The 25,612-nt window shown below is 53.4% G+C and overlaps 11 protein-coding genes across 11 annotated transcripts; 4 read left to right on the forward strand and 7 right to left on the reverse strand.

Moving 5' to 3' along the window:
* Positions 1-482: 482 nt before the first annotated feature.
* Positions 483-1,659, forward strand: LRP88_04997 (D-isomer specific 2-hydroxyacid dehydrogenase family protein; the record flags this gene model as incomplete). The annotated part of the gene is made up of 3 exons (XM_083241561.1): positions 483-811; positions 866-1,003; positions 1,056-1,659. 3 exons carry the CDS (start codon positions 483-485, stop codon positions 1,657-1,659), a joined length of 1,071 nt encoding a protein of 356 aa, XP_083102709.1.
* A 209-nt stretch (positions 1,660-1,868) lies between these two features.
* LRP88_04998 (uncharacterized protein) lies at positions 1,869-6,296 on the reverse strand (the record flags this gene model as incomplete). Its single annotated transcript, XM_083241562.1, has 2 exons — positions 1,869-6,084; positions 6,136-6,296. The coding sequence occupies 2 exons, from the start codon at positions 6,294-6,296 to the stop codon at positions 1,869-1,871; spliced, it is 4,377 nt and encodes a 1,458-aa protein (XP_083102710.1).
* Positions 6,297-7,094: 798 nt separating this feature from the next.
* Positions 7,095-7,717, forward strand: LRP88_04999 (E2 ubiquitin-conjugating protein UBC13; the record flags this gene model as incomplete). Its single annotated transcript, XM_083241563.1, has 4 exons — positions 7,095-7,147; positions 7,214-7,302; positions 7,350-7,481; positions 7,542-7,717. 4 exons carry the CDS (start codon positions 7,095-7,097, stop codon positions 7,715-7,717), a joined length of 450 nt encoding a protein of 149 aa, XP_083102711.1.
* Positions 7,718-9,324: 1,607 nt separating this feature from the next.
* Positions 9,325-10,335, reverse strand: LRP88_05000 (Alpha/Beta hydrolase protein; the record flags this gene model as incomplete). Its single annotated transcript, XM_083241564.1, has 1 exon — positions 9,325-10,335. One exon carries the CDS (start codon positions 10,333-10,335, stop codon positions 9,325-9,327), a length of 1,011 nt encoding a protein of 336 aa, XP_083102712.1.
* A 1,105-nt stretch (positions 10,336-11,440) lies between these two features.
* Positions 11,441-12,187, reverse strand: LRP88_05001 (F1F0 ATP synthase subunit d; the record flags this gene model as incomplete). Its single annotated transcript, XM_083241565.1, has 4 exons — positions 11,441-11,470; positions 11,521-11,607; positions 11,658-12,053; positions 12,179-12,187. 4 exons carry the CDS (start codon positions 12,185-12,187, stop codon positions 11,441-11,443), a joined length of 522 nt encoding a protein of 173 aa, XP_083102713.1.
* Positions 12,188-12,717: 530 nt separating this feature from the next.
* On the reverse strand, positions 12,718-13,483 carry LRP88_05002 (nascent polypeptide-associated complex subunit alpha; the record flags this gene model as incomplete). Its single annotated transcript, XM_083241566.1, has 3 exons — positions 12,718-13,054; positions 13,107-13,165; positions 13,247-13,483. The coding sequence occupies 3 exons, from the start codon at positions 13,481-13,483 to the stop codon at positions 12,718-12,720; spliced, it is 633 nt and encodes a 210-aa protein (XP_083102714.1).
* A 654-nt stretch (positions 13,484-14,137) lies between these two features.
* Positions 14,138-14,635, reverse strand: LRP88_05003 (60S ribosomal protein eL14; the record flags this gene model as incomplete). The annotated part of the gene is made up of 2 exons (XM_083241567.1): positions 14,138-14,452; positions 14,507-14,635. 2 exons carry the CDS (start codon positions 14,633-14,635, stop codon positions 14,138-14,140), a joined length of 444 nt encoding a protein of 147 aa, XP_083102715.1.
* Positions 14,636-15,456: 821 nt separating this feature from the next.
* LRP88_05004 (uncharacterized protein) lies at positions 15,457-15,953 on the reverse strand (the record flags this gene model as incomplete). Its single annotated transcript, XM_083241568.1, has 4 exons — positions 15,457-15,555; positions 15,612-15,674; positions 15,725-15,765; positions 15,818-15,953. The coding sequence occupies 4 exons, from the start codon at positions 15,951-15,953 to the stop codon at positions 15,457-15,459; spliced, it is 339 nt and encodes a 112-aa protein (XP_083102716.1).
* A 1,135-nt stretch (positions 15,954-17,088) lies between these two features.
* Positions 17,089-17,599, forward strand: LRP88_05005 (thioredoxin-like protein; the record flags this gene model as incomplete). Its single annotated transcript, XM_083241569.1, has 3 exons — positions 17,089-17,100; positions 17,155-17,466; positions 17,519-17,599. 3 exons carry the CDS (start codon positions 17,089-17,091, stop codon positions 17,597-17,599), a joined length of 405 nt encoding a protein of 134 aa, XP_083102717.1.
* Positions 17,600-18,813: 1,214 nt separating this feature from the next.
* Positions 18,814-23,976, forward strand: LRP88_05006 (uncharacterized protein; the record flags this gene model as incomplete). Its single annotated transcript, XM_083241570.1, has 4 exons — positions 18,814-19,648; positions 19,697-20,299; positions 20,369-21,314; positions 21,369-23,976. 4 exons carry the CDS (start codon positions 18,814-18,816, stop codon positions 23,974-23,976), a joined length of 4,992 nt encoding a protein of 1,663 aa, XP_083102718.1.
* A 332-nt stretch (positions 23,977-24,308) lies between these two features.
* LRP88_05007 (thioredoxin-like protein) lies at positions 24,309-25,013 on the reverse strand (the record flags this gene model as incomplete). The annotated part of the gene is made up of 4 exons (XM_083241571.1): positions 24,309-24,320; positions 24,465-24,613; positions 24,665-24,771; positions 24,925-25,013. 4 exons carry the CDS (start codon positions 25,011-25,013, stop codon positions 24,309-24,311), a joined length of 357 nt encoding a protein of 118 aa, XP_083102719.1.
* Between the last annotated feature and the right edge of the window lie 599 nt (positions 25,014-25,612).

The raw sequence follows: 25,612 nt of genomic DNA on the forward strand, positions 1-25,612 counted from the left end.
GAGCAAGATAATGCGAGTAAGGCGAGGGACCCAGACTTTGTCAGAGAGTGGATACGCCCTTTGTCAAAAGCAGTCTCGTCATTCATGCCCGCTTCAAGTATGTCATCTCCACCTTTTTTTCGTTATCAACGACAACCCAACCTCGGGGCAATGGCTATTCCATTCTGGGGCGCAACCATTGTGGGAACCACCACTATGGATGGGTTGAGATGCGTTCTTGACGAGCGAGCGCTTATTAATCTCTCTCTCCCCTCCCGCAATCGGAGTCGAAATATCATCCTCTCGGAGTTTGCGGGAGTAGCGTCAAACTTGCTTTACCATTTCTTAGCTCTCATCTCATCTTGCTCTGACGTGAGAGACTGAATTAGCAAGAGGAGGCGTTGTATAACTCGGAGCTGTCGGGTAGAGATGAGATAGAACTGGTTATATACTGACTACTTACTACACCGCACTTGCATACAACTCACCTCCTCACCGTCAACATGACTCTCAAGGGCGACGTCCTCCTTGTCTACCTCCCCGGCCCGGCTCCCGAGCCCTTCCTCGCCCAGGTCCGCGAGCGCTTCCCCGAGCTCGAGGTCCGCTGGTTCGACGCCCCCATCGTCGACTCTGTGTTCCTCCCGCCCGACCACCTCCCCGACGAGGCCTGGGAGGGCGTCACCATGTTGTGCATCTACCACCAGCCCGACCCGGCCAAGGTGCCGCGGGCGCGCTTCTTTCAGGCCGCCTCGGCCGGGCTCGATATGTGGGCGGGGTATCCCAAGTTTCGGGACCCCGAGGTTCAGTTTGCTAATGCTAGTGGGTGTCAGCCGTATGTTGGATGCTGCTATTCTCATTGTTGAAGCTGTATTGACTCTTTGTGTAGACCTCAGATCGCCGAGTGGGTTATAGGAGCGTACCTGTCTCACCAGCATCACTTCCACGTCTATGCTGAGCAGCAGAAGCAGCAGCTCTGGCGACCCAGACTCGAGCTCGGCATGCAAGCGTCTACAGGCCGTCGCATGTAAGCCTGTACCCGTTTCCAACTCGTGAACCTCCAGCTCACAGCAACTCAGGGGTATTCTTGGCTACGGAGGTATCGGGAGGCAGTGCGCCCGGCTCGGACAGGCGTTGGGGATGGAGGTGTACGCTTACACGCTTCGCGAGCGTCCGACGGCCGAGTCCCGGCGCGACGAGACGTATTGTGTCCCTGGTACCGGAGATCCTGAAGGCATCATCCCGTCCAAGTGGTTCTCGGGCGGTTCCAGCCAAGACGTTGACCACTTCCTGGAGCAGGATCTCGATCTCTTGGTAGTGTCTCTGCCACTTGTTGACGCCACGAGAGGTCTCCTCGGCGCAGAGCAGTTCAAGGTCCTCGGCAAAAACCGCGGTAAGACGTTTGTATGCAATATCGCCCGAGGCCCCATCATCGACACCGACGCCCTGATCAACGCTCTCGAGAACGGCCTCATCCAGGGCGCCGCCGTGGATGTTACCGACCCGGAGCCGTTACCCGAGGGACATCCCCTCTGGAAAGCGCCCAACTTCTTCCTCACGCCTCACGTCTCGTGGCAGTCGTCCCAGTACTGGGATAACCTCTCTGGCCTCCTCCTAGAGAATCTGGACCGTCTAGCAACTGGACGGCCGCTGCTGAATGTGGAGAAAAGGAGGCCGAATTAGGGGGTAGGCAGTAGGGATGCATTATATACTTCATGGTACTCTACATAGATGTACATGGCAGTTGAAACGCTTTGTAGTTCAGAATAAATGCAAAACAGTGAGCTGGGACGAGTATCCAAATCCCGCCATGCCTCAGTACGATTAACAACTTGAGTCTCCGATATCCAACGACCATTACTCCAACTCTTGTGATGTGTCAGTCAGTCATGTTACATTAGATTCCCCCGGTCATTCCTCCTCAAGCTTGAAGCCCTTGACCATTCGCCCGCTGACTTCCTTAGTCTGTTGCCCAGGCTAATACTGGCAGCCGAGAGCCCCTGCATCCGTGTGGGTATAGTTGGCTCGACTCTCTCCCACTCACGAACCACCTTCTCTTCATCGTCACTATCGCCTAGTGCTGGGCCTGGCAGCATGGGAAGATGCCTCGGCCCCTTAAAGACGGCTCCACGAAGAGCCGCCCAGGATTCAACCTGACCATCGTCTGCCTCCTCGACACAGTTGCACTCGTCGCCTGCCGGACACTGCGTCTCGCCAGCAGCATGCCATTCCGCCAGACATGCCTCGTGGCTCGCACATCCACAGGCCAAGCACGGTGGGAAGAGGGCATCCACGGGCTCGAGACAGTAAACGCATACAAGCTGGCTCTGAGACCGATGGCAGCGCTCGCATGTGCCTACCGCACCGCCAACCTTGGAGTCGGTCGACGTGTAACGAATGGGTTCGAGCTGGATCTCGTGAATGCGGCATACTCCCGTCACATCAAGCCCACGGCCGGATGCGAGCAGGGCCTGAAGCTGGTCCTTCTTACCCATCGCAATAGGGGGCGAGCTGGCATGGTTGATAGGTCCGTTCCCGCTCGCCCCATCATGAGCAGAATCAGGATAGCTACCATCCATGTGACCACCAGCCACGTCCTCCTTGAGAGCGTTGAACTTCATAATCTCGAGTCTAGCAAGGGGCTGGTTCCACATTTGCAGCATCTCGGCGTATGCGTATCGGTAATGGGCGTATACGTCACCCCGGTTGGATTCAAGGAGTGGCGTGCTAAGCCAGCCGTCATCGTCGAATATTGTTTGATCCTCCATCGACACTGAGATCTTTGTAGGAACCAGCGGCAGCATGTCGTCCTTGCGGTACTCGTCGTCATCCAGAGACGTTCTGCCCCCGCTCGAATCCATCGCCGTTGATGCACTCCATGTCACATTTCCAGGAGCTAGACTGCTGAGGATCGTCTCTGCCGGGCTTGGCTTCTTCTTCCCATGACTTGGCGGGGATGATGAGCTCACGCCGGCAAATGAACGAGGCAGGTTGGCTGCAAAGGCTGATGCCAGCCCAGAGTTTGCCCGATTCAGGAAGCGCGTGTTTGGAGATGTTGATACACTTGGTGGTGGCTCAAGATCCCCAAGATAGTCCTTGAACTTGTTGGGCGGCGTTTCTCCGCAAGAGTACGAGTTTGACGCCGGATCTCCGTTCCAGAGACCATCGTCAGATGCTTGTGATCCCGCGTAATGGACCGGAGTATGGATAGTCATGGGAGTCGTGATGGCAGAGTTGGTATAGCTGCGACTGTTGATGTTCCAGAGTGAAGCATCCGTCGGGAAATAGTCGAGAGAAAACGCCGGCGCCTTGAGAGGAAGAGGAGTTTCCGGCTGAGCAAGATGCGATTCAAAGTAGGCCACGCTGTCCCGGGCTGAAGATTCGCTGAATATGCAAGAAAGCATGGCCAGCATCTGAACATCGGCAATTCTCTCAAAGTAGAAAAACAGATCCATGATGAAGTCTCTGGCCAGAGGGTGTTGGCCCCATTTCACCCTACCCGTCAGAGTCCCGTTGCCTTTATCCACAACCGACTCTAGAGGAAGAGCATCTTCGTGACATCTCGATACCACGTCGTGAGCGATCACCAGGATAGAGTCACGCCTCTGGTTGTGGGAAAGCACTTCAAGCGGGACACCCTTCTTCAGTAGCAGTGCCAGATATCGCCACACATCAACCAGATCCCTGGCCCCGTACTTTTCAGCTACCTGGGCATTGTGCTCGCAGACGTCGGCTCCGTCGCCAAATATGGCATACTCGCGAGCAAACTCTTCCTTGGACGGCAGCGCCGATCGGAGATCATGTATCGATATCAGATTCTTTGGCCGACCAGGTCGTCGACGACTAGTGCCCGTGCCCGTGCCGGTACCAACACCAGTGCCTCCGCCGCTGGAGCGTATTGACCGGTCCTCACTCCACGTCTTTCTAAACTGGCGACTGGGGTGATACCAGAGGTTGATCTTGTGCATCGATGTCGATTCCGAATCGCTCGAAGATGACGACGACGAGGAAGAACCGGAAGCAGACGAATCAGAGTCACCGCTGGATATGGATGCGTCCTCTGCCATGAATCTCTGTCGGGGCCCTAGATCGTGGGCGATCTTACCAAAGCCCGCGAAGAAGGGTTCCCCTTTGGGGCGTTCCCTGTATGCATCCATGGTAGTGGTAAACAGTGCCCTCGCCTTTTCCTCCTTCGAGGGGAAGAAGCAGACCAACCGCCCGTTGTGCGAGAACCTAGCACCGCACGTTCTAGGGGTCGGTGGAACAATAGTCCTGTTGGGAGGCGCAAGTGCAGTGTCTATCTCTGCATGCGGTGGAAGCTCTTGTGACATAGAGGCCGAACCCCCAGCTGGTATGTCCTCGTCGGATTCGCTCGAGCTCTCGTCGGCCAGTCCGTCGAGGTCGTCATCAAGATCTCGAACATTCTTGAAAAAGGTGGTGCTGCTTTCGAGGTCGACTTCTCCAAGGAGATATGTAAAGGCCACTTCAAGACAGTTTTGCTTTCTCTGCAGGAACCGATCCGCCAGCTGGTGAATCTCACGATCGATCTTCTTGTGAGTTGCTGCTGGCATAAAGGATGACCTCTCGACGTAGAACTTGGGCGCTCTGGCCTTGGGATAGCCAGCCGGGATGTCGATTCTGACCTTGATGAAGATGGTCTCCCCGTCTACGCCCCACGGACCGTTCAACGAGGCGTTAAGGGATAGATTGTCCATATCGATGTTCTCCCATCTCACTTTGGGAAGTTGCGTGCTGACTCGCAAGAGCTCTTCCTGAATAGTATCCGGCTCAGCCCATTCATCATCAGGATACCCATGACTAAAGATGCCCGAGTCCTTCGACATGTGCCGTTTTGCGCCCGCCGAGATTTTCCTCTTGGTCATGGCAATACCTTTCATCCAGCCGATCTGTGACTGGCTACGATCGATGGCCCTCCCTGAAGTGACCTTGGCCTTCATCGAAGGGCCTCGCCATGCCACGCCGACACGATGGTTCTGGCTCGCGCCTGATCGCATGCCAAGTGTCAGGGCGCTTTGTCTGTAGTTGCTGCCGCCGCCAGGTCGATGATCACTCATGGTGGCAGTCTTGCGATCGCGATCCGTGCTATCATCGACAGTGCGGAAGGTCTTGTAGGTGGCGCCTTTGCGAGTGAGACTGATGCCCGGTGCCGCAGGCATTCCTCGAGTGTGACCAATGGTGGCCAGGGTTTGAGGATCAATACATTGAAGTTTGAGCTCATTGTCAGTGCCCCAAGTGACGAGCTGGAATTCGCGATCATCCATCCCGTCTTCGGTGACACCGCCGCGGCAGCGCCAAAGAAACTCCTTTGCCTTGTGGTCTCCGTGACCAGGCCAGACTTCCACCGGACTGGACGTCACATTGGATCCTTCTTCGAACCGGGTGCTATAGAGGTACAGGTCGCCAGGCTCGTTTTGGGGTATAGCAACAACGCCTTGTCCAAAGGGCGTGTGCCGAGCTCTCCATACTGGGAAACCAGTTTCAATGGTGTGCTCGAGAGGATCATCAGCGCTGTAGTCCCAGAACTTGATACTCTTGTCAATGGAGCATGACACAATTGCACTTGGCCGATTTCGGTTCCAGTCTATACCGTAAATCTTTGACTTGTGAGCTTTGATAGATTTGAGAGGTTCGGATGAGCGGCGCTCATCCCAAATGTGAAGCCATCGATCATGGGCTGAGGCAAGAATATGAGAAGCTTGGCGACAGTATTTGACCTGGGATGCGCCAGCCGTCCAGTCGCAAAAGGTGAGAACCGGCTGACGGGGTCGTCGAAGATCCCACGCGTGGATGTATCCATCTACTGAACAGGTTGAAAGGAGATCGGGATGATGAGCAGACCAGTTGACATCGGTGATAGCACGGCTGTGGCCTTGAAGTGAGTGTTCAATGGCCCCAGAACTTGAATCTTCTCTGCGGTTGAGATTCCACACGAGAGCGCGATGGTTGGCGGCTGAGACGATCCAGTAGTCTCGGGCTGCAAAGGGGGACCATTGAACGTCAACCACCAGCCAGGGGAGGCCATGAGTCCGTAGACGACGCGGGGGGCTATATGGCGAATCCAAGTCTATGATGGCCAGTCCATCGGGTCTATGCATGTCAGTCAAGGTGCATCCGGTACAGATCTGTCATGCAACCTACGAGGCTAGGGCGACATCGCGGCCAGCTGGGGAGATGGTGGCTGAGCCAACCAGGCCGTCGACATGGATGGTGCCATCGGCTTCAAAGCTTTCACTATCGTAAGCCGACTTGATGATTTTGCCCTTCTTGGGGGGATCGGTGAGCTGGTCGAACGAGGGCATGGTGGTGGGTGGCCAGATGAAGAAGCTATCACGACATTCCTCATGCCGGAGCTCAAAAGAAGGGGCGGTGCTCTGATCAAAGGCGCAGCGCCATCAAACGGCTGCAGATCATCTCATTGTCTGGCAGAGACCCCCCTGTAGCAGCTTCTGAGCCGTAATGGCGATTGTCTGGCGAGTATTGATGAATAGGTCACGATGGTTGGTGAGTGAAGCTCGCGTCTCCAAACCCCCAGGTACTAACAGACCCCTGCAACCTTATTAAGCGCGACTGGCCCGGGCTGGTCATTGCATGTACCTCCCCGCCATCATGGCACCTGACGGAACCTTCCGCCACCAGGCGCAGGTCGGGTGCCTTATCGGGCGCATGCCGTGGATGGTGTTTGTCGCTGTGCTGTGTGAGTGATACAGTCAGTCAGTGTCCGTACATGGATGGCATTTCTTGCTTAACATCCATCTCGTCACCCGACTCTTGCAGTAAATAGACGTTGGGCCTTGTTTTCGGGCCCTCTCTAGAGTATTTATTCTATAGCCTTTGGAGCATATTGCCGAGGATCTTCTCTTCCGTTTGCCTCCTTAACTTGCCCCTCGACGATACTTATCCGCCCCCCTCGTGCCTCTGTCTGCCCCGCCTCGTTCCAAGGGTTCAGAGTCAAGACTTGATCTTCAACCCTTCACCGTCAAAACACGTCCTTCTTGGTCCACCGACACACCGACGCCAGACCTGCGTATATTCCGACTCCAAGTCACCGTTCTCTCTCTACCAACTTATACCTCGACACTCAACCTCCAGACATCCAGATGGCTCTCCCCAAGCGCATTGTCAAAGAGACGGAACGGCTCATGGCCGAGCCGTAGGTCATCCCCCAAGGATCTTGCGCTGCGACATGCATGTCATTTTAACACCAACCGCGATGTAGTGTTCCTGGAATCAGCGCCGTTCCCCATGAGGACAACCTGCGATACTTTGACGTCGAGATCCACGGTCCTGCCCAGTCGCCATACGAAGGTGCGCTCCCTTGCCGCCTCACAAAGTCTCCAACTAACCATGCCAAGGCGGCGTCTTCAAGCTCGAGCTCTTCCTACCCGACGACTACCCCATGACTCCTCCCAAGATTCGCTTCCTCACAAAGATCTTCCACCCCAACGTTGACAAGCTCGGCCGCATCTGCCTCGATGTCTTGAAGAGTGCGTGGAATAACCGAGTCCCACACTCTCTCAAAGCAGTCAAGCTGACAAATGCCATAGACAACTGGTCTCCCGCCCTCCAGATCCGAACGATCCTGCTCTCGATCCAAGCTCTCCTGGGTGCCCCGAACCCCGACGACCCCCTCGCCGCCGACGTTGCCAAGAGCTGGAAGGAGGACGAGCAGGCGGCCATCGCAACGGCCAAGGAGTGGACCGCAAAGTACGCGCAACCCTGAAGATAAAGAAACCAAAGAAATACAATTGCAAAAGAACCAGACTCGAAGCCGCCATTGGGAAAGAGGTATTTCGGAGCACAAGTGTTGGGAGTTTCGGGGCCGGCTGGTGTATCTCGTTGTAGAGAGCATTCTTGATCTTGGAGCGAGGAACAATGGGCACTTGCAGGTTTGCGCTTGGTGTTGTCTTATAGACCCAAGAGACTTGTTTAATCCGACACCATTCTTCAATCTAACGGAGGAACAGTCGCCGACCTTTGGCCACGTTGTTATGTCGGGTGATGATTCATATCGGGCCGTGAGCTGACTGGAAGCTCTTCGAAATCCTCCGTCAAAACTTTGCTCACCGTAGATGCAACGGAATTCGCTTAACGACTTGAAGCTCGCGATGACACCAAACTATCAAGGTTGTTGTTGAGGGGTTGCCTAAAAAGCCGTTTAATTGTTGAGATTCAAGTGAATATAAATACACCGTCTTCTTCCTCTTGCCTCTTTTCCCCTTTCTCCTCCTTTCTCCTCCTTTCTCCCCTTCGGCGCTTCCTCTAATACACTCTTCAAGCAACCATCCATCTCAGCAATCTGATACCGAAAAGAGCTACCACGATGTCGAACCCTGCCTTCCTTGAACACGAGGTAGCCCTTCGGTCAGTTAACCCAAGCGTCTACGAGAGGATCTTGCATACCTTCAACCTCATGAGTCGGCTGGTCTATGTCCTCGGGCGTATCATGGACAACTCCACTCCGCACATGATCTCCAACGTTGATGTTGTCTCTCGCCGCAAGGGAAGGGTGACGGCACAGCCTTGGACCGATCGCTCGCTTGACATCGAGTTTCCTGCCCCTGGTGGTCAAGTATGTTCCTACTTCCCATGGATATCCCCCTACCTATGTAGTTGAGCTCCTTAACTAATGACATGACATACAGGAGTATCTCAGCCTGCATTTCTCGGACACCATCTCTGATGTCATCACACATCACCAAGTCGCCAACATAGTCGCTGATCTAACCGATCTGATGTCGTTCATCAACCCGAATCTTTGGCAAAACCTCAGCGATGTTGACCGGCACCGGATGATCCTCTTGGCCATACCACAATCTCTTGTCGACGAAGTTGGACTAGACGGGCCGGGCGCTTTGACTCTCTCTGCCAAAGCAGCTCCCAGGAACAGGTCAAGGCGTAGAGGTCCTCCCGATGGATGGATACGAGCTTCCCAGCGAGGTGGACAGAGTGGCTGATGGATGAGACGGCTTAGGGCACCCTGTGTGAGGAACCCCCATCCCAACGGAAGGATAGAGCCTCAATTAACAGGCGAAGGCCCGCGAGCTTGAGGGCATCTTTGGAGGCCGTGCAGCAATGAGAAACGATGTTGACTTTGTATGAGCAGGTTGCTTACAGAAGGTCAGTCATCTATTTCATTATTAGCCAGCCTTTGATGGATCGCACTTCACTTTTACTAGATGCAAAGAACTTAATACCACTCTGATTGTTGAGACTCGATATCGGTAGTTTCAATACGCTCCTATTTCTCAACGTGACTCTATCACGCCTAAGATGGCTACAGAACAGCAGCAGCACCCACTCTGTGATGCCGTAGCCCAAGGTCCCCGTTCATTCAAGAAGCCACCTCAGCCCTTCCACCATCCTCTTCTCAGCTGCCAAAGCATAAGCCAGATGAGGAGCTTTCAACCAAAACGTATGAGGCCAGCCCATCTCCACCTGCACTTGGGCTTCAATACCCGTCTGCCTCAGAAGGATAGCATAACAGAGTCCATCTGAATAGATTGTATCGTTTGAGACGAGCTGAATCCAAGTCCGAGGGTGGCCCTCCAGTTCGGCTTTCGTGACTTCCAGGGGAAGCTTGTCGAGGCCATCCCTTGGAGTATCTCGCTGTAGGTATCCGTTCAGAGATGTGATGAATGTCGGAGAGACGCTGGTATGATATTGCCGTAACGACTCTGGGATAAACTCAGAACCGCTGGGTCCATCTGCCGTGACGGGACATCTCAATAGCAGCCCATGTATGGACCCCTTTGGCGCTGCCTGAGTTACTGCAGTTGCCATCTGTCCGCCACTCGAACTTCCCACCACAATCGTCTTTGTTGCTTGGTTTACAAAAGCTTTGAAACCATCCATACAGTCTGATAAACAAGTGCTGGCAGGAAAAGAGGGTAGAAGACGATAGCCAACAGAGTACAGGCGCACTCTTCCCATGCCACTCTTAATCAGGCGGCGACAGGAAAGCTCCTCGCTATCAGCTTCGCCAACCTTCAAGCCTCCTCCGTGGTAATATATGATGGCAACATCAGGATCAGAGGGCTGGCCGTTTTCCAGTTCCAGTTGAAGAATAGGAATAGGAAACTCATCCAGAGACGAGAAGATAGTAAACTCCTTCTTAATGATCCCTTGGGAAAGTTCATAATCTCTGGCTCCAGGGGCCATCATTCGTGCGTTTAATTCGCGGCATTCCTGAGCATAAACGGGCTGCCTCTCTAAAACGGAGTTGAACACTCGGGGAGGCCCTTTTTGCCTCACCTCCTCTTCATACTCCAGCCAGGCGGGGTCGAGTGGAGGTGCCGTGGTAAAGACATACTTTTCGAGCTCAGGTATGGAAAACGACATGATAAGGTTCGCGTTAGTATTCGTGTTTGGAGGGTATAGTTTTGCAGTTTAAGTTTAAGAAGTGTCGTATGTAAGAGGCTGTGTAAATGTATGTTGGGAGGTTAAAGTGCCGGATAAAGACAAGAGTGGCCACACGTGACAACAGGCTATATCAATAGCTTCATGGGGGTCATATATATACTTAAGGTGACGGCTCTATTTAGGGTCGTCAAATTGCTATTTTATTAGCCCCCTATTGGGTAATACATTACATCGAAAACTATCACCAGTCTTGGCATGTGATGTCCTTGGTGTTGTGACGCCAGTAAATGCCTTACGCCGGATGTATTAAAACTTTGGACCAACTGCAACACAACCACAGTTTATTAACCTTGACAAAGATAGCAATATGTGTCACAAAGAGCCTCATGGCTATTACATACCATCCAATCACCAACGTAATAGCTTCTTGCCATGGTCCATCATGAGATATAGGGTATGTCAATAAGTATATTATATCAGACCTCGGGACTGTCAAGAGGGATTTGGCATACGTTTCATAGAGAGCGGATAGTATCTCATAAGATCATATCTTCTTTTATTGACGCCAGGCTCTAGGAGCAAAAGTTTGACATCAAAGTTGAGAATCGGTGGAACCTGAGTATTGTTCATCAGATCCACACTCGGCCGAGCGGAGGCTGATACTCGGGTTTCCGAACGGCGAACGATGTTGATACTCATGAGAAAACTCGCATCTTGAGAGATCCCTCCTATCAACACAGCAGATGAGGTGGATGATTACTTTTAGCCCGCCAAATAAGATCATGGGTTACTAAGAGGGCAATGAATGAACATGGGCACGAGTTGACGCATATGATGGCCAGGCTTAACCTGAGATCTTAAGCTTGTAACGGGAATCATGTTATAGCATTGTCCGCCCTCGTTGCCTTGGGCTCCCATAACCACATAACTGGAACGGGCCCAATAGTGAAGCAAGTTGAATGAAGCACACAGGAAATGTTGTAGGTGGTTGGGTATGAGGAAAACCTGGGTTCTGCCTCGGGTTCTCGTATCTACAATGCTAGAGTACACAACGCGAAGCCGGGATCCGGAATGCGTAATTCGATTAAACCATAGCCAGGTCGCCGAACTTCTCCTGTAGCGGGGGTCAGAACTGTCACGAGCTTCAGATTCCGGAGTACGCACCTTGTAACCCGGCACCATCCATCGGCCCTTGGAAACGAGCTGAGCGGTCTTCTCGTCGATCGACTTCTCGGCGGCGGCAACCTCGTCCTGCAAAGTGTGAAAATCCAATCAATTACCCCCGAATCCGTGATACGTACGACAGTGAGGTCCTCGAATGGTCGGGCCTCCTCGATGTTCTTGAGGGTGGCGGCGAGGTCCTTGAGCTCGAGATCGACGGCCTGCTTGGTGGCCTCGGCGTTCTTGACGGCCTCGGCCTCGAAGGCGTCAATGGCCTTCAGCTGTCGGCTGACATCGTAGGTGACGGGGGTGAAGGCCTTGAATCGCTTCTCGATCTCATCGACGATGGCCTGGTTCTTAAGGACGGATCGGTACTGGGCGAAGTCGACGGTGGTGGGCTGCTCGTTGAGCTGCTGGACCTTGCGGCGGACGTCCTCGTTGCGCTTCTTGAAGGCCTGGAGGGAGGCGACGGTCTGGCCACGGAGACCGAGGGAGCTGGTGACCTTGGTCCAGTCAAGCTTGAGAGCTGCGCTTCGCTGTCGGAGAGGGAGAAAATTAGCTCACGGCTTCCGAGGGCGAGCGGACGCGTGCCGGGGGGCCGGGGCAAGAATTGACGGCATCTACCATCAGTCGCACGCGCCAATTGATGAATTGAACTTACAGTCGCCATTTTGAACGAGGGTTGCGATGTCGAGGGACGGAGAGGATGATCTTGATAGATGTTGATTGACTTTGCCGAACTTCGCCAGGGAACTACCGGGTGCTAACACATCACGTGATGTCCCTCTTCAATCCGGTGAGCGGCGGCTTCGGAACCCCTCAATGACGACCAGCAGAAGGGTTGGGATCCCTGGAACTGGGGAAATGCTTGGCTAAATTGTGAATGGAGAGGAAACATTGAGACGCAGTGTAACTCTACAAGTTATTAAAAGAATCGACCAGAAACCACATGTTGGAGCTTTCGATATAGAGCAACAGCTTACAAGGACGAATTATGCAAGGAGTTACATAAAAATCACCAAGTCACAACTCATAAACAGTTCTTGATGGATTGAGGCAGTGATTCCTCTTCAATTGATTCCTTTGTTTGGCATCAAATCCTTTTCGCGGGGTACAATTCACCCAGAACTAATACAGAGCCCAGTGTGTGTCCCGTGCTCAAGCTTTTGTGGAAGATCCAGTTCAGCCAGCCAGTCAGCCCTAGATACTTAGAGCCATGATGGAGTTGACGATATCATTGTCGTTTTCCTTCAATGCCTTGATTGCCTTGTTGCGGCTGACACTGGCTTGGGTCATGACAAGCTCAATGTCCTTATCCTCCAGGCCTGTGGCATCGACCTCCTCATCGTCGTCCTCCTCCTCATCGGAATCCTCATCGTTGTCCTCCTTCTTGGCCTCGGCGGACTCGGCAGCCTTGCTGGACTCGCCGTGGTTGTGGCCGGCGTGGTCATGCTCGGCGTTGGCGCTGGCGAGCTGCTGGGCAGCGGCTTGTTGGGCGGCGGCGTTGACATCCTCGATCTTGGCCTCACCGAAGACACTATGGCAAAAATCAGACACAAGCGCTGTGCGCAAGAACCACTGCTACTCACATGTAGGTGTTGCTGTTAGGAGACTTGTAGACCTCGGGGCTGTTGATAACGAAGAGGATCTGGAGCACGTGGTTTAGCATGATGCCTCATTTACCCCTCCATGGCCCTCGCTCGGCCGGAAAAGACGCCTCTCTACTCACGTTCTTGGGGCGGCGGAGAGTGACACGGGTGATGCCAGGGATGCGGGTAAGGTGCAGCTTCTCGAGGGCCTTGCGAGCCTTCTTCTCGTTGCGGTTGTGGATCACAGTAGAGCCGGCGGGCAGCTGGCCCTCGCCGACCTCCTCAGCCTCGGACTCGTCGCTGCTGTCATCGTGCTCCTCGACAACGGTCTTCTTGGGCTCCTCATCGGGAAGCTCTTCAACGCGGGGGTTCGACATTTTGGCGGCTGGTGCGGGCGTAGATGTTAGTGACTCGTCCTCGTCAATTCCTCAGAGGGGATTTTGTGAGCAGAAATTTGTCGCCACCGACGAAATTGACGAAATTGTGGCACAAAGAACAAAATCGCAGCTGTGAACTTACTTGTTTGCTGGTCCCAGTTACGTCTGTTGGCTGGCCGGATCTCTCTCGTCGTCGTTTGTGATGAGAATATCGCACAGTGATAATTCTAGGGCTTGGTGGGCAGGTGGGAACTAAACTGCATTAGGTAATCAGGTTTTTCGCAGCACTCGCTCGTTAGGCATGACGACGAGTTTGGGGGGGGGATGGATATCAACACTGGGAGACTGCGGGCAATTCGTTGCACAGAGAGGGATGATTCTGGGGTATTCATAAGCTTTTTATTTTTTGGCTACACTTCACAATGATCCATAATCTTTTTTGAATGCTCCTCATGCTGTGAATTCATTTGATCTCAGAATTTCCGTATTGACGCCGTTCATCATGACGATGAAATGTGACATACAGCCTTCCAGAACGGAGCAAAAGAGAATCCAGCAGCCTCTACGCTGCCGTGATGTGTTTCCTGCCCAGTTCCGTGCCTCTCGATCTAAACCCGACCTAGCACCTCCGTGACTCCAGCTTTAATGACCCATTTATGCGGAGGCCTTGACCTTGGCCAGAGCCTTGCGCTCCTCGAATCGTCGCTGCTTCTTGAGTCGGAGAACCTTGAAGCGGTCGAAGTCGGTGAGACCCTTCCTCCGCTCAATCTGATCCCGCTTCTTGGCCCAGTTGGTCTGCTCCCACTTGGAGTCGATCTCGGCCTTCTCCCAGGCCTTCTTGACGGTGCCGGTTCGGGAGCCGCGGTTGAGGCCCTCGATGATAAGGGAAGAGAGGAGGACCTTGCTGAGGGGAACGGCTTGTCGGGGAACGGCGAGCTCGGGCTTGGCGGAAGGACCGTCGACGAGAACCTGTTGTGCGGGTCAATACCGTGTGCTGAGGAAACCGGTGCAGGCAGAACCTACTCGCTTGTGGTCGATGATCTCGACGATCGTGGCCAGGCGGCCCGCGAAGGGGTGGTCGCCGTTGATAACAACGACACGGCCGACCTCGACGAGGCGCCAGTTCGAACCCTCAATGACTGCGTCGCCCATTGTGACGGTGATCTGTGCAGCGGTCGATTAGTCGCAAGATTCAAAAGTCGCGCGCAGTGATTGCTCGAATGTAACTGCGATCGTAGGAGTCGGTGTTCATACCAGTTGTCGATTATGCTGTCCCGTTAGTTGGTTGTTTTCTGGAGCCTCGCGGACCTTGAAATCGCTAAGGACTTTTTGAGGGTTGACTCGGCTATCACACATGTGCGGGCAGAAAATCATCCTGTGCCCTAACCAAAATTTCCGGGTTTACTTTCCACCGGGATCCGACCCCCGACGCGACTCCAGGGGTATGCACGGACCAGCCTCGGCTGAAAGCTTCAAAAGAAAATTTCAGACAACCTCAGCTTCTCTCCTGCAGTACACTTCTTTGGTTAACGAAGTCACACGATCTTGCGCGCATCAAGGTAAGCCGACAGACTTTTCTTTGACTTCTTTCCTTGTACTAGGATGAGGTAATTTGCGATTGATTCTGTCCGATGGCACTCTCGCCGGAGTCGCTATATCGGGTGGCAAGCTGATATTCAATTTCTTACATATTCTGAGCAACACTTTTCTACCAATTGTTCTTGCGCTTCTGTTCATGCACAGGATGGCTAACAATGATCAATAGTGATGCACCAAGCTCCCCGATTAGCTAGCTTTACTCAATTCGCGTTCTCGTATTTCCTCTATCCTGGAGGTCTTGAACATTGGTTTTGGTCACGCGCAATCTGATGTTGCGATGGGATGCATGTCACCAAGAGATAGAAATAGTTTTCATGCCAGAATTGATCATTAATTTATCCCATGAACCTTGTTTGCCAACACAGTGATATCCTTTAAGCCTTACCCTTTCTCTTCAGTTCCTCCTCTTCCTCTGCTTGGAGCTGAGCGTCAATCTTGGCACCCCTGGAGGGCTCGTTGCCGTGCGCGCGAGCCTTGAATAAGATTAGTATCCGGAATTGGCGATTCATGATGCATAGGGGTTACGTACAGGCAGAGTAGGGTCCTTCTTCAACCGTTGTGTCTCGATGTCATCATCGGCCTCCTCCCTTTTCTGTTGCTGCTTAGTTGTTGCTCTGATGGTGATTGATGGCGTCAACAAACCTCCTCGGCCGCCAATCGGTTGGCAATTGATCGCTCATCCTCTGCAATATTGTTAGTGTTTGACATGGAATCTCCTTGTGTGATTTCTCTTACTGGAATCCAGGTTGAGATGGGAGTTCTCAACTCCTTCGTTGAATCGCTCGTGGGTGTCTCTCTCAGATTCGGGGGCGTTCCTCTGGTCGCCAGCCTCGTAGACGCCACGGTTACCAACGTTCGAGTATCCAGACATGATGGAAGTGATTGTGATTGCTATTGGGTGTAGAATGTATAATTGAAGAGTGAAGAGTGATGCTGTATGAAAGGAATTGCTCTTCGAGTCGACGGCCTTTTGTAGTCACTTAGAAGATATGGATGGAAGCTGCCATGGTCGTTGTCTCCACAGCCTGACTTCATAGAAGACGTCATTGTATGGCGCTTGGTGAAAACATCGCGCCCATCGACACACATACGTCATGGAATGAAAGGGAATGATTTAGTGAGTTTGTTTGACTTTGATGACATTGTGTTGTTGGCGATCCCCCAGCGCGCTCTGGCAAGATTGCAGGTTGGTTTGTAGTCGCGGCATAGCAAACTATGTCCTGGACTAGGCAGGATGCCACGTGAAGTGAAGCAAACCCAAGCAAGATCTAGACACTTCTGAATGGAGACCTGTGATAGCCAATACGAACGGTTTGGCCTTAAAATCTCAGGGTTTGGCCTCTATTGTTCTGGGTTGCGCTTTCATCAATTTGCCATGCACGGTAGATCAACGATCCGTCGACGCTTCGACAGCTGCCTGATAGCAAAGCTGTTGTTGTTTTGATGGCTCCCCAAGGGCTGAAAAGAGAGATATGCGTGCTAGAATAACTCGACAACAGTACGAGGGGGGCACCCAGGGATCGTTCTCGTCTGCTCGTTGCCTCAGGGGATGTTGGCTCCAAGATCACAAGAGATATTCATGAAAGCCATTGTCAACAGCCGCCCCAGTACGGCAATCTCAGATGCCCGAAACCAGAAACACCACTATTGGGCCATCAAATCCCCGAAACTTAGGTATAAATTCTGTCAGTGTTTATCTCATGAGTAACCGATGTTTGGTTGTCGGGCTTGGATTGTGTTCCAGGTTGGCTTCCAACGGATCCAGGACCAATCACTTCCGTCATCGAGCGGAAGATGGCGGGTGTTGGTGGACGGTCCCGGCGCACGGGCCACCCGGAAAGCCGAGCCATTAAGTCATCATCCGGCGTGACAGACAGCTTCACGAAGCTATACCAAATCGGAGCTCCGACATCAACCTCTCTCAGTTAAAAGCACATCTTCGCATCTTTCCTTGAGAATCAATTCCTCCTGACAGTCACTCATATCGCCCTACAAAATCATTCAAAATGTTCCGTTTTGTAAGTCACTCACCCAAAGTCACCAGCACTTGCAATTGCTCATCATTCTCGCAGCACAAGACACTCGACATCGTCACGGTCTTTCACAAGGCCAGCTCTCCCGCCTCCGTGAGAGTCGCCAACCTTCTCAAGCAGGTCTCTGCCAATGCTACTGCTGGAGCCACCCTTGACCAGGCGAGCGAGACAAAGCCCGCACGCGAGCAGTTTGAGCTCAATGTCACTGAGGATCCCCCCACCGACGACCAGGTCAAGACGATCCTGGAGTATGTCGGAACCAGCGGCATCTCCAACATCATCAAGGGTGCAAACAACGAGAAGGATGCCCTGAAGAAGTTTAAGGAGAGCAAGGAGAACTTTATCCGGCCAGTGGTATGTTGAGTCTGCATTTCTGACAGTCCCCAGCTAATTCTTTTCGCAGGTCGTGGACTGGAACAATGGCAAGGCCATTGCTGGTGACAATGAGTCCGAGATCCTCAAGCTGCTGAACGCTAAGAAGTAATGACTTTTCTTTGTATCCATGTACAAAACATCGCCTCATCCCCCCATTTGTAAATACCAAGTGCATATCTGGTAATCCAGATAGCAATATTTGACGATGAAAACTTGATCACCTTGTGGCCGTGAATAGATGACAATAAGGATGCTACACTAGAAATGATTGAAGCAGTGAGTCAGCCCCCTTTTATTCGTGCGTGATAGGCTGTCTGAGCTGCAAGCAGGTATCCGGTTGGAGCACAGTCGCTGAAAAGACGAGAAGCTCCTAAACGCACTGCCATTCTATAAAGAAATCCATGTGCACCCCTGGATACACCACGATGACTTGACTATTGACTCAGCAGAGCCACGCGACGAAAAACGTCTTCACGAGACAAGACGAACTCGACTCCGATGCAAAAGAACTGTGCAAACATATTTCATCTAGGCGGAAGTGGCGGGAAGTGATGTTCGTGTGCGGCGGGAAACAGCAGCAAGCACCCTTGTCGGTCTTTCTCTTCAATGGTTGCAGTCCTTGTCTGCGATCCAATATCAACTCCCGACCCCCCAACTGCCTTGCCTATTACCCTTGACCCGAGGCTCTTCTCCCGCCTTTTACTTGTCTGTTTTCCCTTGGTTGTTTCTGTTCTCCTGGGGGTCATTATCAAGGTGCACGCGTGTTTGGTTAGTCGGCCATTGTTCGCCAGTGCCAACTATCATTCACCTTTTGCCGGTTGCCAGTGTCAGCTGTCAGTGCCGTGCCAGTGCCAGTGACCGCCTGCTTCTGACGCTCGTTTTTACTCTCTCTGTTTTTGTTTTCCTGTGATCTTCTTCTCCTCTTCTTCACCCTCATTTTCGCACAAAAGTGAAGAGTTTTCGCCGTTGTGCTCAACCTTCATTTTTGGCGTCGCTTTCATCCGACGTCTTCGACTCTGTAAAGGAAGGAGCAACTCTTACCTTGCGCTCACATCTTTCGGCTACGGAGCCCAAGCGATCGCATCGTCTTCATCATCTCAGCCCGGTGCTGTGCCCTTTCGTTTTCAGAAGGTAAGCATATCTCAAAGCACCCAGCCTCGCCTCACCCGTCGCTTTGCCATGGTGTTCGCCGCCTTCCGCTCGGAGCAGACGACCCTTTGGCTAGAACTGACATGAAACTCCCCCGCGGCCAAGAAGGGCACATCGCTTCTGCTTCTTTTCTTTTCAGACAAGCGCTGACCATTCTTGTCGATAGGGAGCACCATGGCTCACCCTCACCTCCCCAACATGGAGGAATCACCGCCTCCGGGGCCGCCGCCGCATCCCAACGCGATCGTCTGCGAGCGGGTTTACGCCAAGGACCAGCCTCCCAGCCTGCAGACCGCATTCACCGAGTTCTACCCTAATGGCTTGCCAAACGTCTACAAGATGCTCCAAACACCTGGAGCGGAGGGTGTTCCCCAGACCTATGTTGAGGACTACCTTCCCGTGGGTTTCTATACCCAGCCGCGACCTCACGCAAGTGCCATTTTCTCTACCCAAAATGGCCAGCGCCCATTTCGGAAGATGCAACATCTGCTTCCTCAGCGCCGAATTCATCTCTGGTCTAGGGACGAGATACAATCCGTGTGCAACTCTCTGCGAAAGCTGTACTGGGACCGCATGAAAGGTATGCAACAGCCTTTTTGCTGGGACAACCTGTGGGAGTATTTTGATGCATTTGACCTGTATCACTACGGCGCCCTCAACCTTTGGAACGTGGTCAACCAGCTTTTCGACGAGAACAAGACCATCTACGCTGATGTCATCAAAGAGTTTGCCGTCCACATCGGTCTCTGGGCTGACGACTGGCTTCGCAACAAGCACAACAAGACAAAGCTCCTGTCATGGAACGAGATCCAGGGACCCCTCCTGCGCATCCTCAGCCCTGAAGACTGGACCGACATTGGTGACGTCCCAGACGATGCAGTGCCAATGCTCGCCAATGCCCTGAAGCACCGACGGAGGTTGATGCTCTCGCCTGGGAGCTTGGCTAAAGACGTAAAGCCCAACCACTTGTCTTCGGCTTGCCTCCGCAACAGCCTTGAAAACTGGCTAGGTTTGTTTAGTTGCCCGGGCTCGTGATCCCCTGCTAATACCTTCTTAGCTGGACAAAGGGTCTTCACACCTGCTGGCCTTCCTTCACCTCCGGAAGTTAGGTCTCACCATTGTTCACCTGCTTCGAAGGAGGCTCCCGCACCGGTTACTGTGTACGAGGGCAATCACTACTATCTCCCACCGGGTATGAGTCGATCCTCTAGTGCCGTTGAAAAACTCCAGCAGTCCGCCGCTGCGGCTGGACCCGTCATTGCCCATGGCAGCAACAAGGCCATTACGCCAGAACCTGCGAGAGCGGCTAGCAGTGATGGAAGTTCGCATACTCTGCAAGTTTCGCCCGAAACGAGGAGCAAATCGACCGAGCCCATGCCTTCCTACAAATCCCTCCCCGTCGCCAAACCGGTTAGGGAGTCGGATGTTGGCGCTGAAGGTGCTCCCTCAAACGTGCGGGACGACGGCTCTCATCTCGGCGAGAATGAAGATGACGAGTACTCGGAGTTTGCTGCGCTTACCCCAACCAAGATCAGGCGGCGAGGACGTGACAACCCGCGATCTGCACAAGGAGCTCCTAAGACTACTGTGACCGCATCACTGCCCGCATCGGCTGTCATGAACTTCTCGGAGCTTGCTGGACCTTCGGTGCCTCCCGATGGTGGCTTCAGGTCAATCGACCATGAAACCAGGCGCCCGTCTGGTAGTCCTGGAGTTGCTTAGGACACAGCTCAGGCTACTTCAGCGCCCGTCAAGGAGAACCAGACTCCTCGACGCAACAAGGACAAGAAGCCAGAACTGCCGACGAGTCACGGAAAGGAGCAGAAGAAAGGCCAACGATTCAACAAATCTGGTACTCGTCCGGTCAATCATGACTCAACTGGGACACGGACATTGGTCAATGGCCAACAGAGATCTGGCTCAGGACCTCATGCAGTCGCTGGAGCAAATGGTAAACAGGGATACCAAGCCTCGTCCCGTATGATTCACCCACAAGCTTCTTCGAGCTTCACATTTCACCAAGTCGGAGCTCCCACCGCTCATGATCACCAACGCAGCTATTCTGGTCTTCAGCAACACCCAGATGTCTCAACTGGCGTGGACTATCGGCATCAGATCCCGCAACACCAGCCAGTCCCGCCCAAGGGTTTCATGGCGCATGGAGGTCGAAGTAACAGTATTTCTTCTCGTTTCGAGCAGAACGAGAACCAGTGGTCTCACCAACATCGCCCCGAGAATTTCAACAACGTTCCACTCACACCTAATCGTGGAGGTTATTACCGTGGGGGGCCTCGTAGAGGAGGAAGCCGTCGCGGATCTAATAACCAGCGGAATGTGACAGCACCGGCTGTTCAGCATCACGTTGACCACGGATTCAACCACAAGAGACGTGACGGGGCACCCTGGAACAATCCCCAATGGCGTCGACAAGGCTCGAACATGACACAGTCATTCTGTCGCAACGTCGATAGCCCTCTTGGCGCCGAGTATGTCCCCTGCTCCTGCGAGCTGTGCAACGCTCGGAACCGCAGCGTGCACGTCAAAGTCGACGTTGGTCAAGACCGTGTCGGACTCGATCTAGTGATGCGGATCAAACTCGGTCTTGGGGCTCGATACGGAATAGTTGAGGAGGTCTTTGCCATACCCTCGAAAGATCCGGGCCATTTCCTCGCTCGGTAAGTACCTGGAGGGCAGCATGACTGTATTAATCACTGACTGACATTATTTAGATTCCGCGACGAACATTCTGCCAGACAGGCTCTTACGGTTGGTGGAGGTTACATAGTTGAGAAGGGAATCACAATCAGAGTCTCGCCGTCGGTGCGATCAAAATGGATGTCCCTTCTCCCGAGCAACAACCCGGAGGCTGCCATTCCGCCAACCGTTCAAGCCCCAATGGCTATGGGCTTCCCATCCCATCCGGTACACACCCCGATGGTCATGAGCCATCCCGGAGCCCTTCCTGCTTCTCATGCGATGTCTGGACCGATCTATTCTGTTGCTGGCAATATGCAGATGATGGGCCAGGAGTTTGTGCCTCCACCCTTCTTTCCCCATGACACGCAGTTTGCCCGAGGCCCATCAGGTTTTATTAGGCCCCCTTTCCTCGAACAACCACACACTGGCACACAGCCGGCAACTCAGCCACAGAGATTCCATCATCAAGAGCAGATTCCAATCTCGGCACCTTTCGAGACTGCTCCCCTCGCTGGCTCCCCTACCGCTGGCCTTGAGAAGGACACTGGATCCCCTGCAGAGACTCTGCAGTCGAAGCCACCATCTGAGGAAGCGCTGGATGAGACTCAAGACATTGAGCAAGATGGGTTCACTAGTCCGCAGAGCAACAGAAGCAAGATCACTGGGGTAAAGGCTAGGGTTTCTTTGCCCAACACTCCCCCAAAGTCTGCCCAGAGCCCCCAAGCTCGACTGACCGTTCACACACCTCCTCAGGCGCCCGCTGAAGTCATGGCCGGAGGCATTGAGAAACAGCTTTGTGATGACACAAAGGTTGAAACTGAGAGCGAAACTCAAGCAGGAGCGGAGACTACAACCCAACCCAAATCTCCTCTGGAACCAGAAGAGACCGGCCAAACCAACCATGCTCGCGTGCCAAGCATCTTTACGGAAGACCAGATCAAGGAAAGACGACAAGCATGGGCCAAAATCTCGATGCCCCTTAACCCACGCAAATCCAAGCCCACCTCGCCAACCAAGAACCACAGCCCTGTCCCCAAGGATGGTGCTTTGCGTGTCCCGCAGTGCGACAGACTTGAGGCTAACATGCCAAATGGATCCGAGATGTCTTCGCCGACTCAGCCACAGACGTACACTCCCGAGACTGGCAGTGAATACGAGCCATCCCCTGAGAAGCTCCCTGACGAAATCACCCAGTGCGCCGAGAAAGCAGACCGTCCTACAACCCCTTCGAACCAAGCAGTAGGAAGTGAAGCAGTCCTTAATGGCCGACTTAGCGAACCCGTCATCCAGCCGCAACCTCAAGCAGAAGTATTCAGTGCTGAGGAAGCCACCATCGCCAGGGGAAAGCAGCTCAAGTCTAACCGAGTTGCCGAAATTCAGGAGCCTGGACAGGAGGCATCTATGGGGACCTTCGAATCGGACAACAGACCATATCCATCGACAGAAACCCAGAGCAAGGGAAAGTCGAAGAAGTCAAAGAGGAAGAAGAAGGGAAAGCAAAATGGTGATTCCCAGATCAACACGTCAAGACCACCTCTTCCTCAAACATGGACTGGTTTCCAAGATCCATATGTCACAGCCGAACTAACGCAGCCCATGACTATGCCAGAGTCATCCACACACTTTGCGGGTCAAGCGTGCGGCCCACCCTCCTCAGGCAAGAGGCATCATGATGATAGAAACCAGTCGTTCAGCCCTGGCTCGACGAAGCGAACTAAGAAGTACGATTCCAACATGGGCTCCGCACGCGATAACCAAGCGCCATCACCTTGGGCATTTGATGAGTCTGACTCTCCGGAGGAAGCTGTGCGTGGCCGCAAAGGATTCAGAGAGGGCAGAGGAGGATCTCTTCGAATTGGGAAACAACGCCGACCGCGTGCTATCATGCCTCAACCTACACTCACCGAGCAACACATTGACAACCAGGCTTCTCCACCATCATCTGACTTCGTCTTTGAAAGTCCCCAGTTCGCGGCTCCAAACGGCACCTCGCCATTGATGAACGGAGCCAAGACTGGCGCAAAAAGCCGACTCAACCCCAAGGCGCAGGAGTTTGTCTCACCATCGAGGCTGACGGGTGACGGAAAAGCGGGTTCTAACAAGTCGAGTCCTCTCAAGGATTTGAGCATCAAGTCTCAGGAAAACTCATCTGGACCTCGGGGTGAAGGTGAGAAGTCTTCAGAGATAGGTGCCGACAAACACGAGGCATTCCCACGTGGAGCGAGCGACCTTGCTCTCCAGCACCACCGAGCGCTCTCTGAGGGCACTAAGAAGGAGAACCGTAGCAACGAGACTGGAACACACGGAGAGGGCAAGAAGGCGGCAGCCAAGGGCAAGAAGGCGGGAAAGGGAAAAGACAGGGCTGTCACTCCAGGGGCAAAGGTGGACGACAAGGCCGGAACCAAACAGGAGAAGAAGCAGCCAGCGCCTCAGACCCCAGATGGAAAAAGGGCCAAAGACAAGAAGCGGGAGCTAGTGGTCAACGACGACTGGCCATCCTTGCCGGGACCTCGCGACCGGGCTCCTTCAAAGCCGCAGACGCCATCAGTGTGGAGTGCAAAGAAGAAGGCGACGTCGACGGGGGAGGAGTGCGGCTCTGGACATGGGTCACCTCAAAAAAAAGACGAACTGGTGAGATAATGGACAGAGAGAGAAGGGCACGGACAGGAGGATGTGAGGACCTGGCCTGGCAGATGAATTGGTTCTTGGTGTTCCTCCTCGTGACGGAGCTAGGGGTGGTGGTCGAGGGATTGTTGATGTTGAGAGAAGCAGGGGAGGGATACGGATACTTTTGATGATGGACGAACTGGACTTGTATTGGATGTGGGCAACTTTGGATTGTCCACGGAGGGAGGTTATCTGCGATATTTGCATTACTTTACTGGTAATGGGGATATTTACATTACTGTTAATTGGAACATTTTGGCACAGTTCAGTTTGACTGGTGAATGATGGCGTGACGTGTGCTACAGTTAAGAAGACACCTGACCATGCCATTGACTGAGATTCGGTGTCATGATGAAATGAATGTTGACATCAGTTGACGGGTATGTCGCTGGAACAGTAAGGTGTGTGTGTTGGTAGTGGTACAATGCTCTTGTTGCATGTTTATTTTCACCCATATGTACATTTAACCGTCGTAAAGCGCGCTTCGTTGTTCTCGCATGTCTTGCCCTCTGCCCATCTCTTATTGCGTAGGCTGAACCAGTCCCGAGACGGCGTCCTCGATCTCCTTGTCCGACAGGCCCTCGAGGACCTTGGACTTTTCGGTGCCTCGCTCTGCAAAAGTCAGCAAGAGTTTTTGGTCTGGCGGTTGTCCCATACGCACCGTATCGGGCGTAGACCTTGGGCTGGGTGCCGGCGGCCTCGCGGATGAGGATGGGGATGTTGGGGTTGCTTCGCTTCATGGTAGGGTAGGCCCGGGTGATGAATGACCTGCGCGTGTGAGGTCAGCCCCATTGATTCTCGTCCATTGTGTGTGTCTGTATGTTTTCCGGCACTAGCCACAGTCGTATCGATCCAATTGACCCCATTGTCGCGTGGATTGTCGTTCATCCGGTCGATTCGAGAGAGTTGATTCCAACGTACCGAACAGCCGCGCTCTGCTCCGAGGTCTGGCAGAAGAGGAAGCGCACCTCGCGGAGGGACTTTGTGAAGGCGTACTTTGCGGCGGTCATGGCGGGCGTCGTCGTCGGTGTCGTCTTCGTGGGGTTGTTGAGTGAAGCTGCGGAGGAACGGACGAGCTCGGCTGCTAGGTAATTGCGGGCTTGTGGTTGGCAAGGATGGCGGATGAGGCTCTTCGGGCGGAATAAAGTGACGGGCGGGAATGGTTGCATAAAATGGACTGTGTGCATAAATGGAATTATGCACAACCTGAGCTCCGGTGCCGCTGTGACCTTCCCCGCGGTGAATGAGTTACGTACCGTTTTTTTTTTCACCGGGGACACCGTAACTCCGGGTTCCGCCTTCCGTTTTCTGGGGCTCTCAACCGCCGGTTTGCGCAGGGCAGCTAGTGAGAGAGGAAGGTGCGCCCCAAAGTGTCTCGGGACGACAGCGACCGACCCTTTGGCCCCAACGTCTCTCTTCTCGTCAAGCTTCTCGCCCGAAGACCCGCGACTTTCTCTCCCTCATCAAGAAGAAGCAGACGCAGCAGCTGTGAGTCACCCAGTTCCTATCCCCTTTTACTCTATCCATCTTCAATTGCGTCATAGTTGATTGGCTCTTTCTCTCTCCGCGCCAACAGCTACTGACTCTTTTATTGTTCCTTTTTTTCTCG

The sequence above is a fragment of the Fusarium phalaenopsidis genome, assembly GCF_050370095.1.
Source record: "Fusarium phalaenopsidis strain FUZ10S chromosome Unknown contig_32292, whole genome shotgun sequence".
NCBI lineage: Eukaryota > Fungi > Ascomycota > Sordariomycetes > Hypocreales > Nectriaceae > Fusarium > Fusarium phalaenopsidis.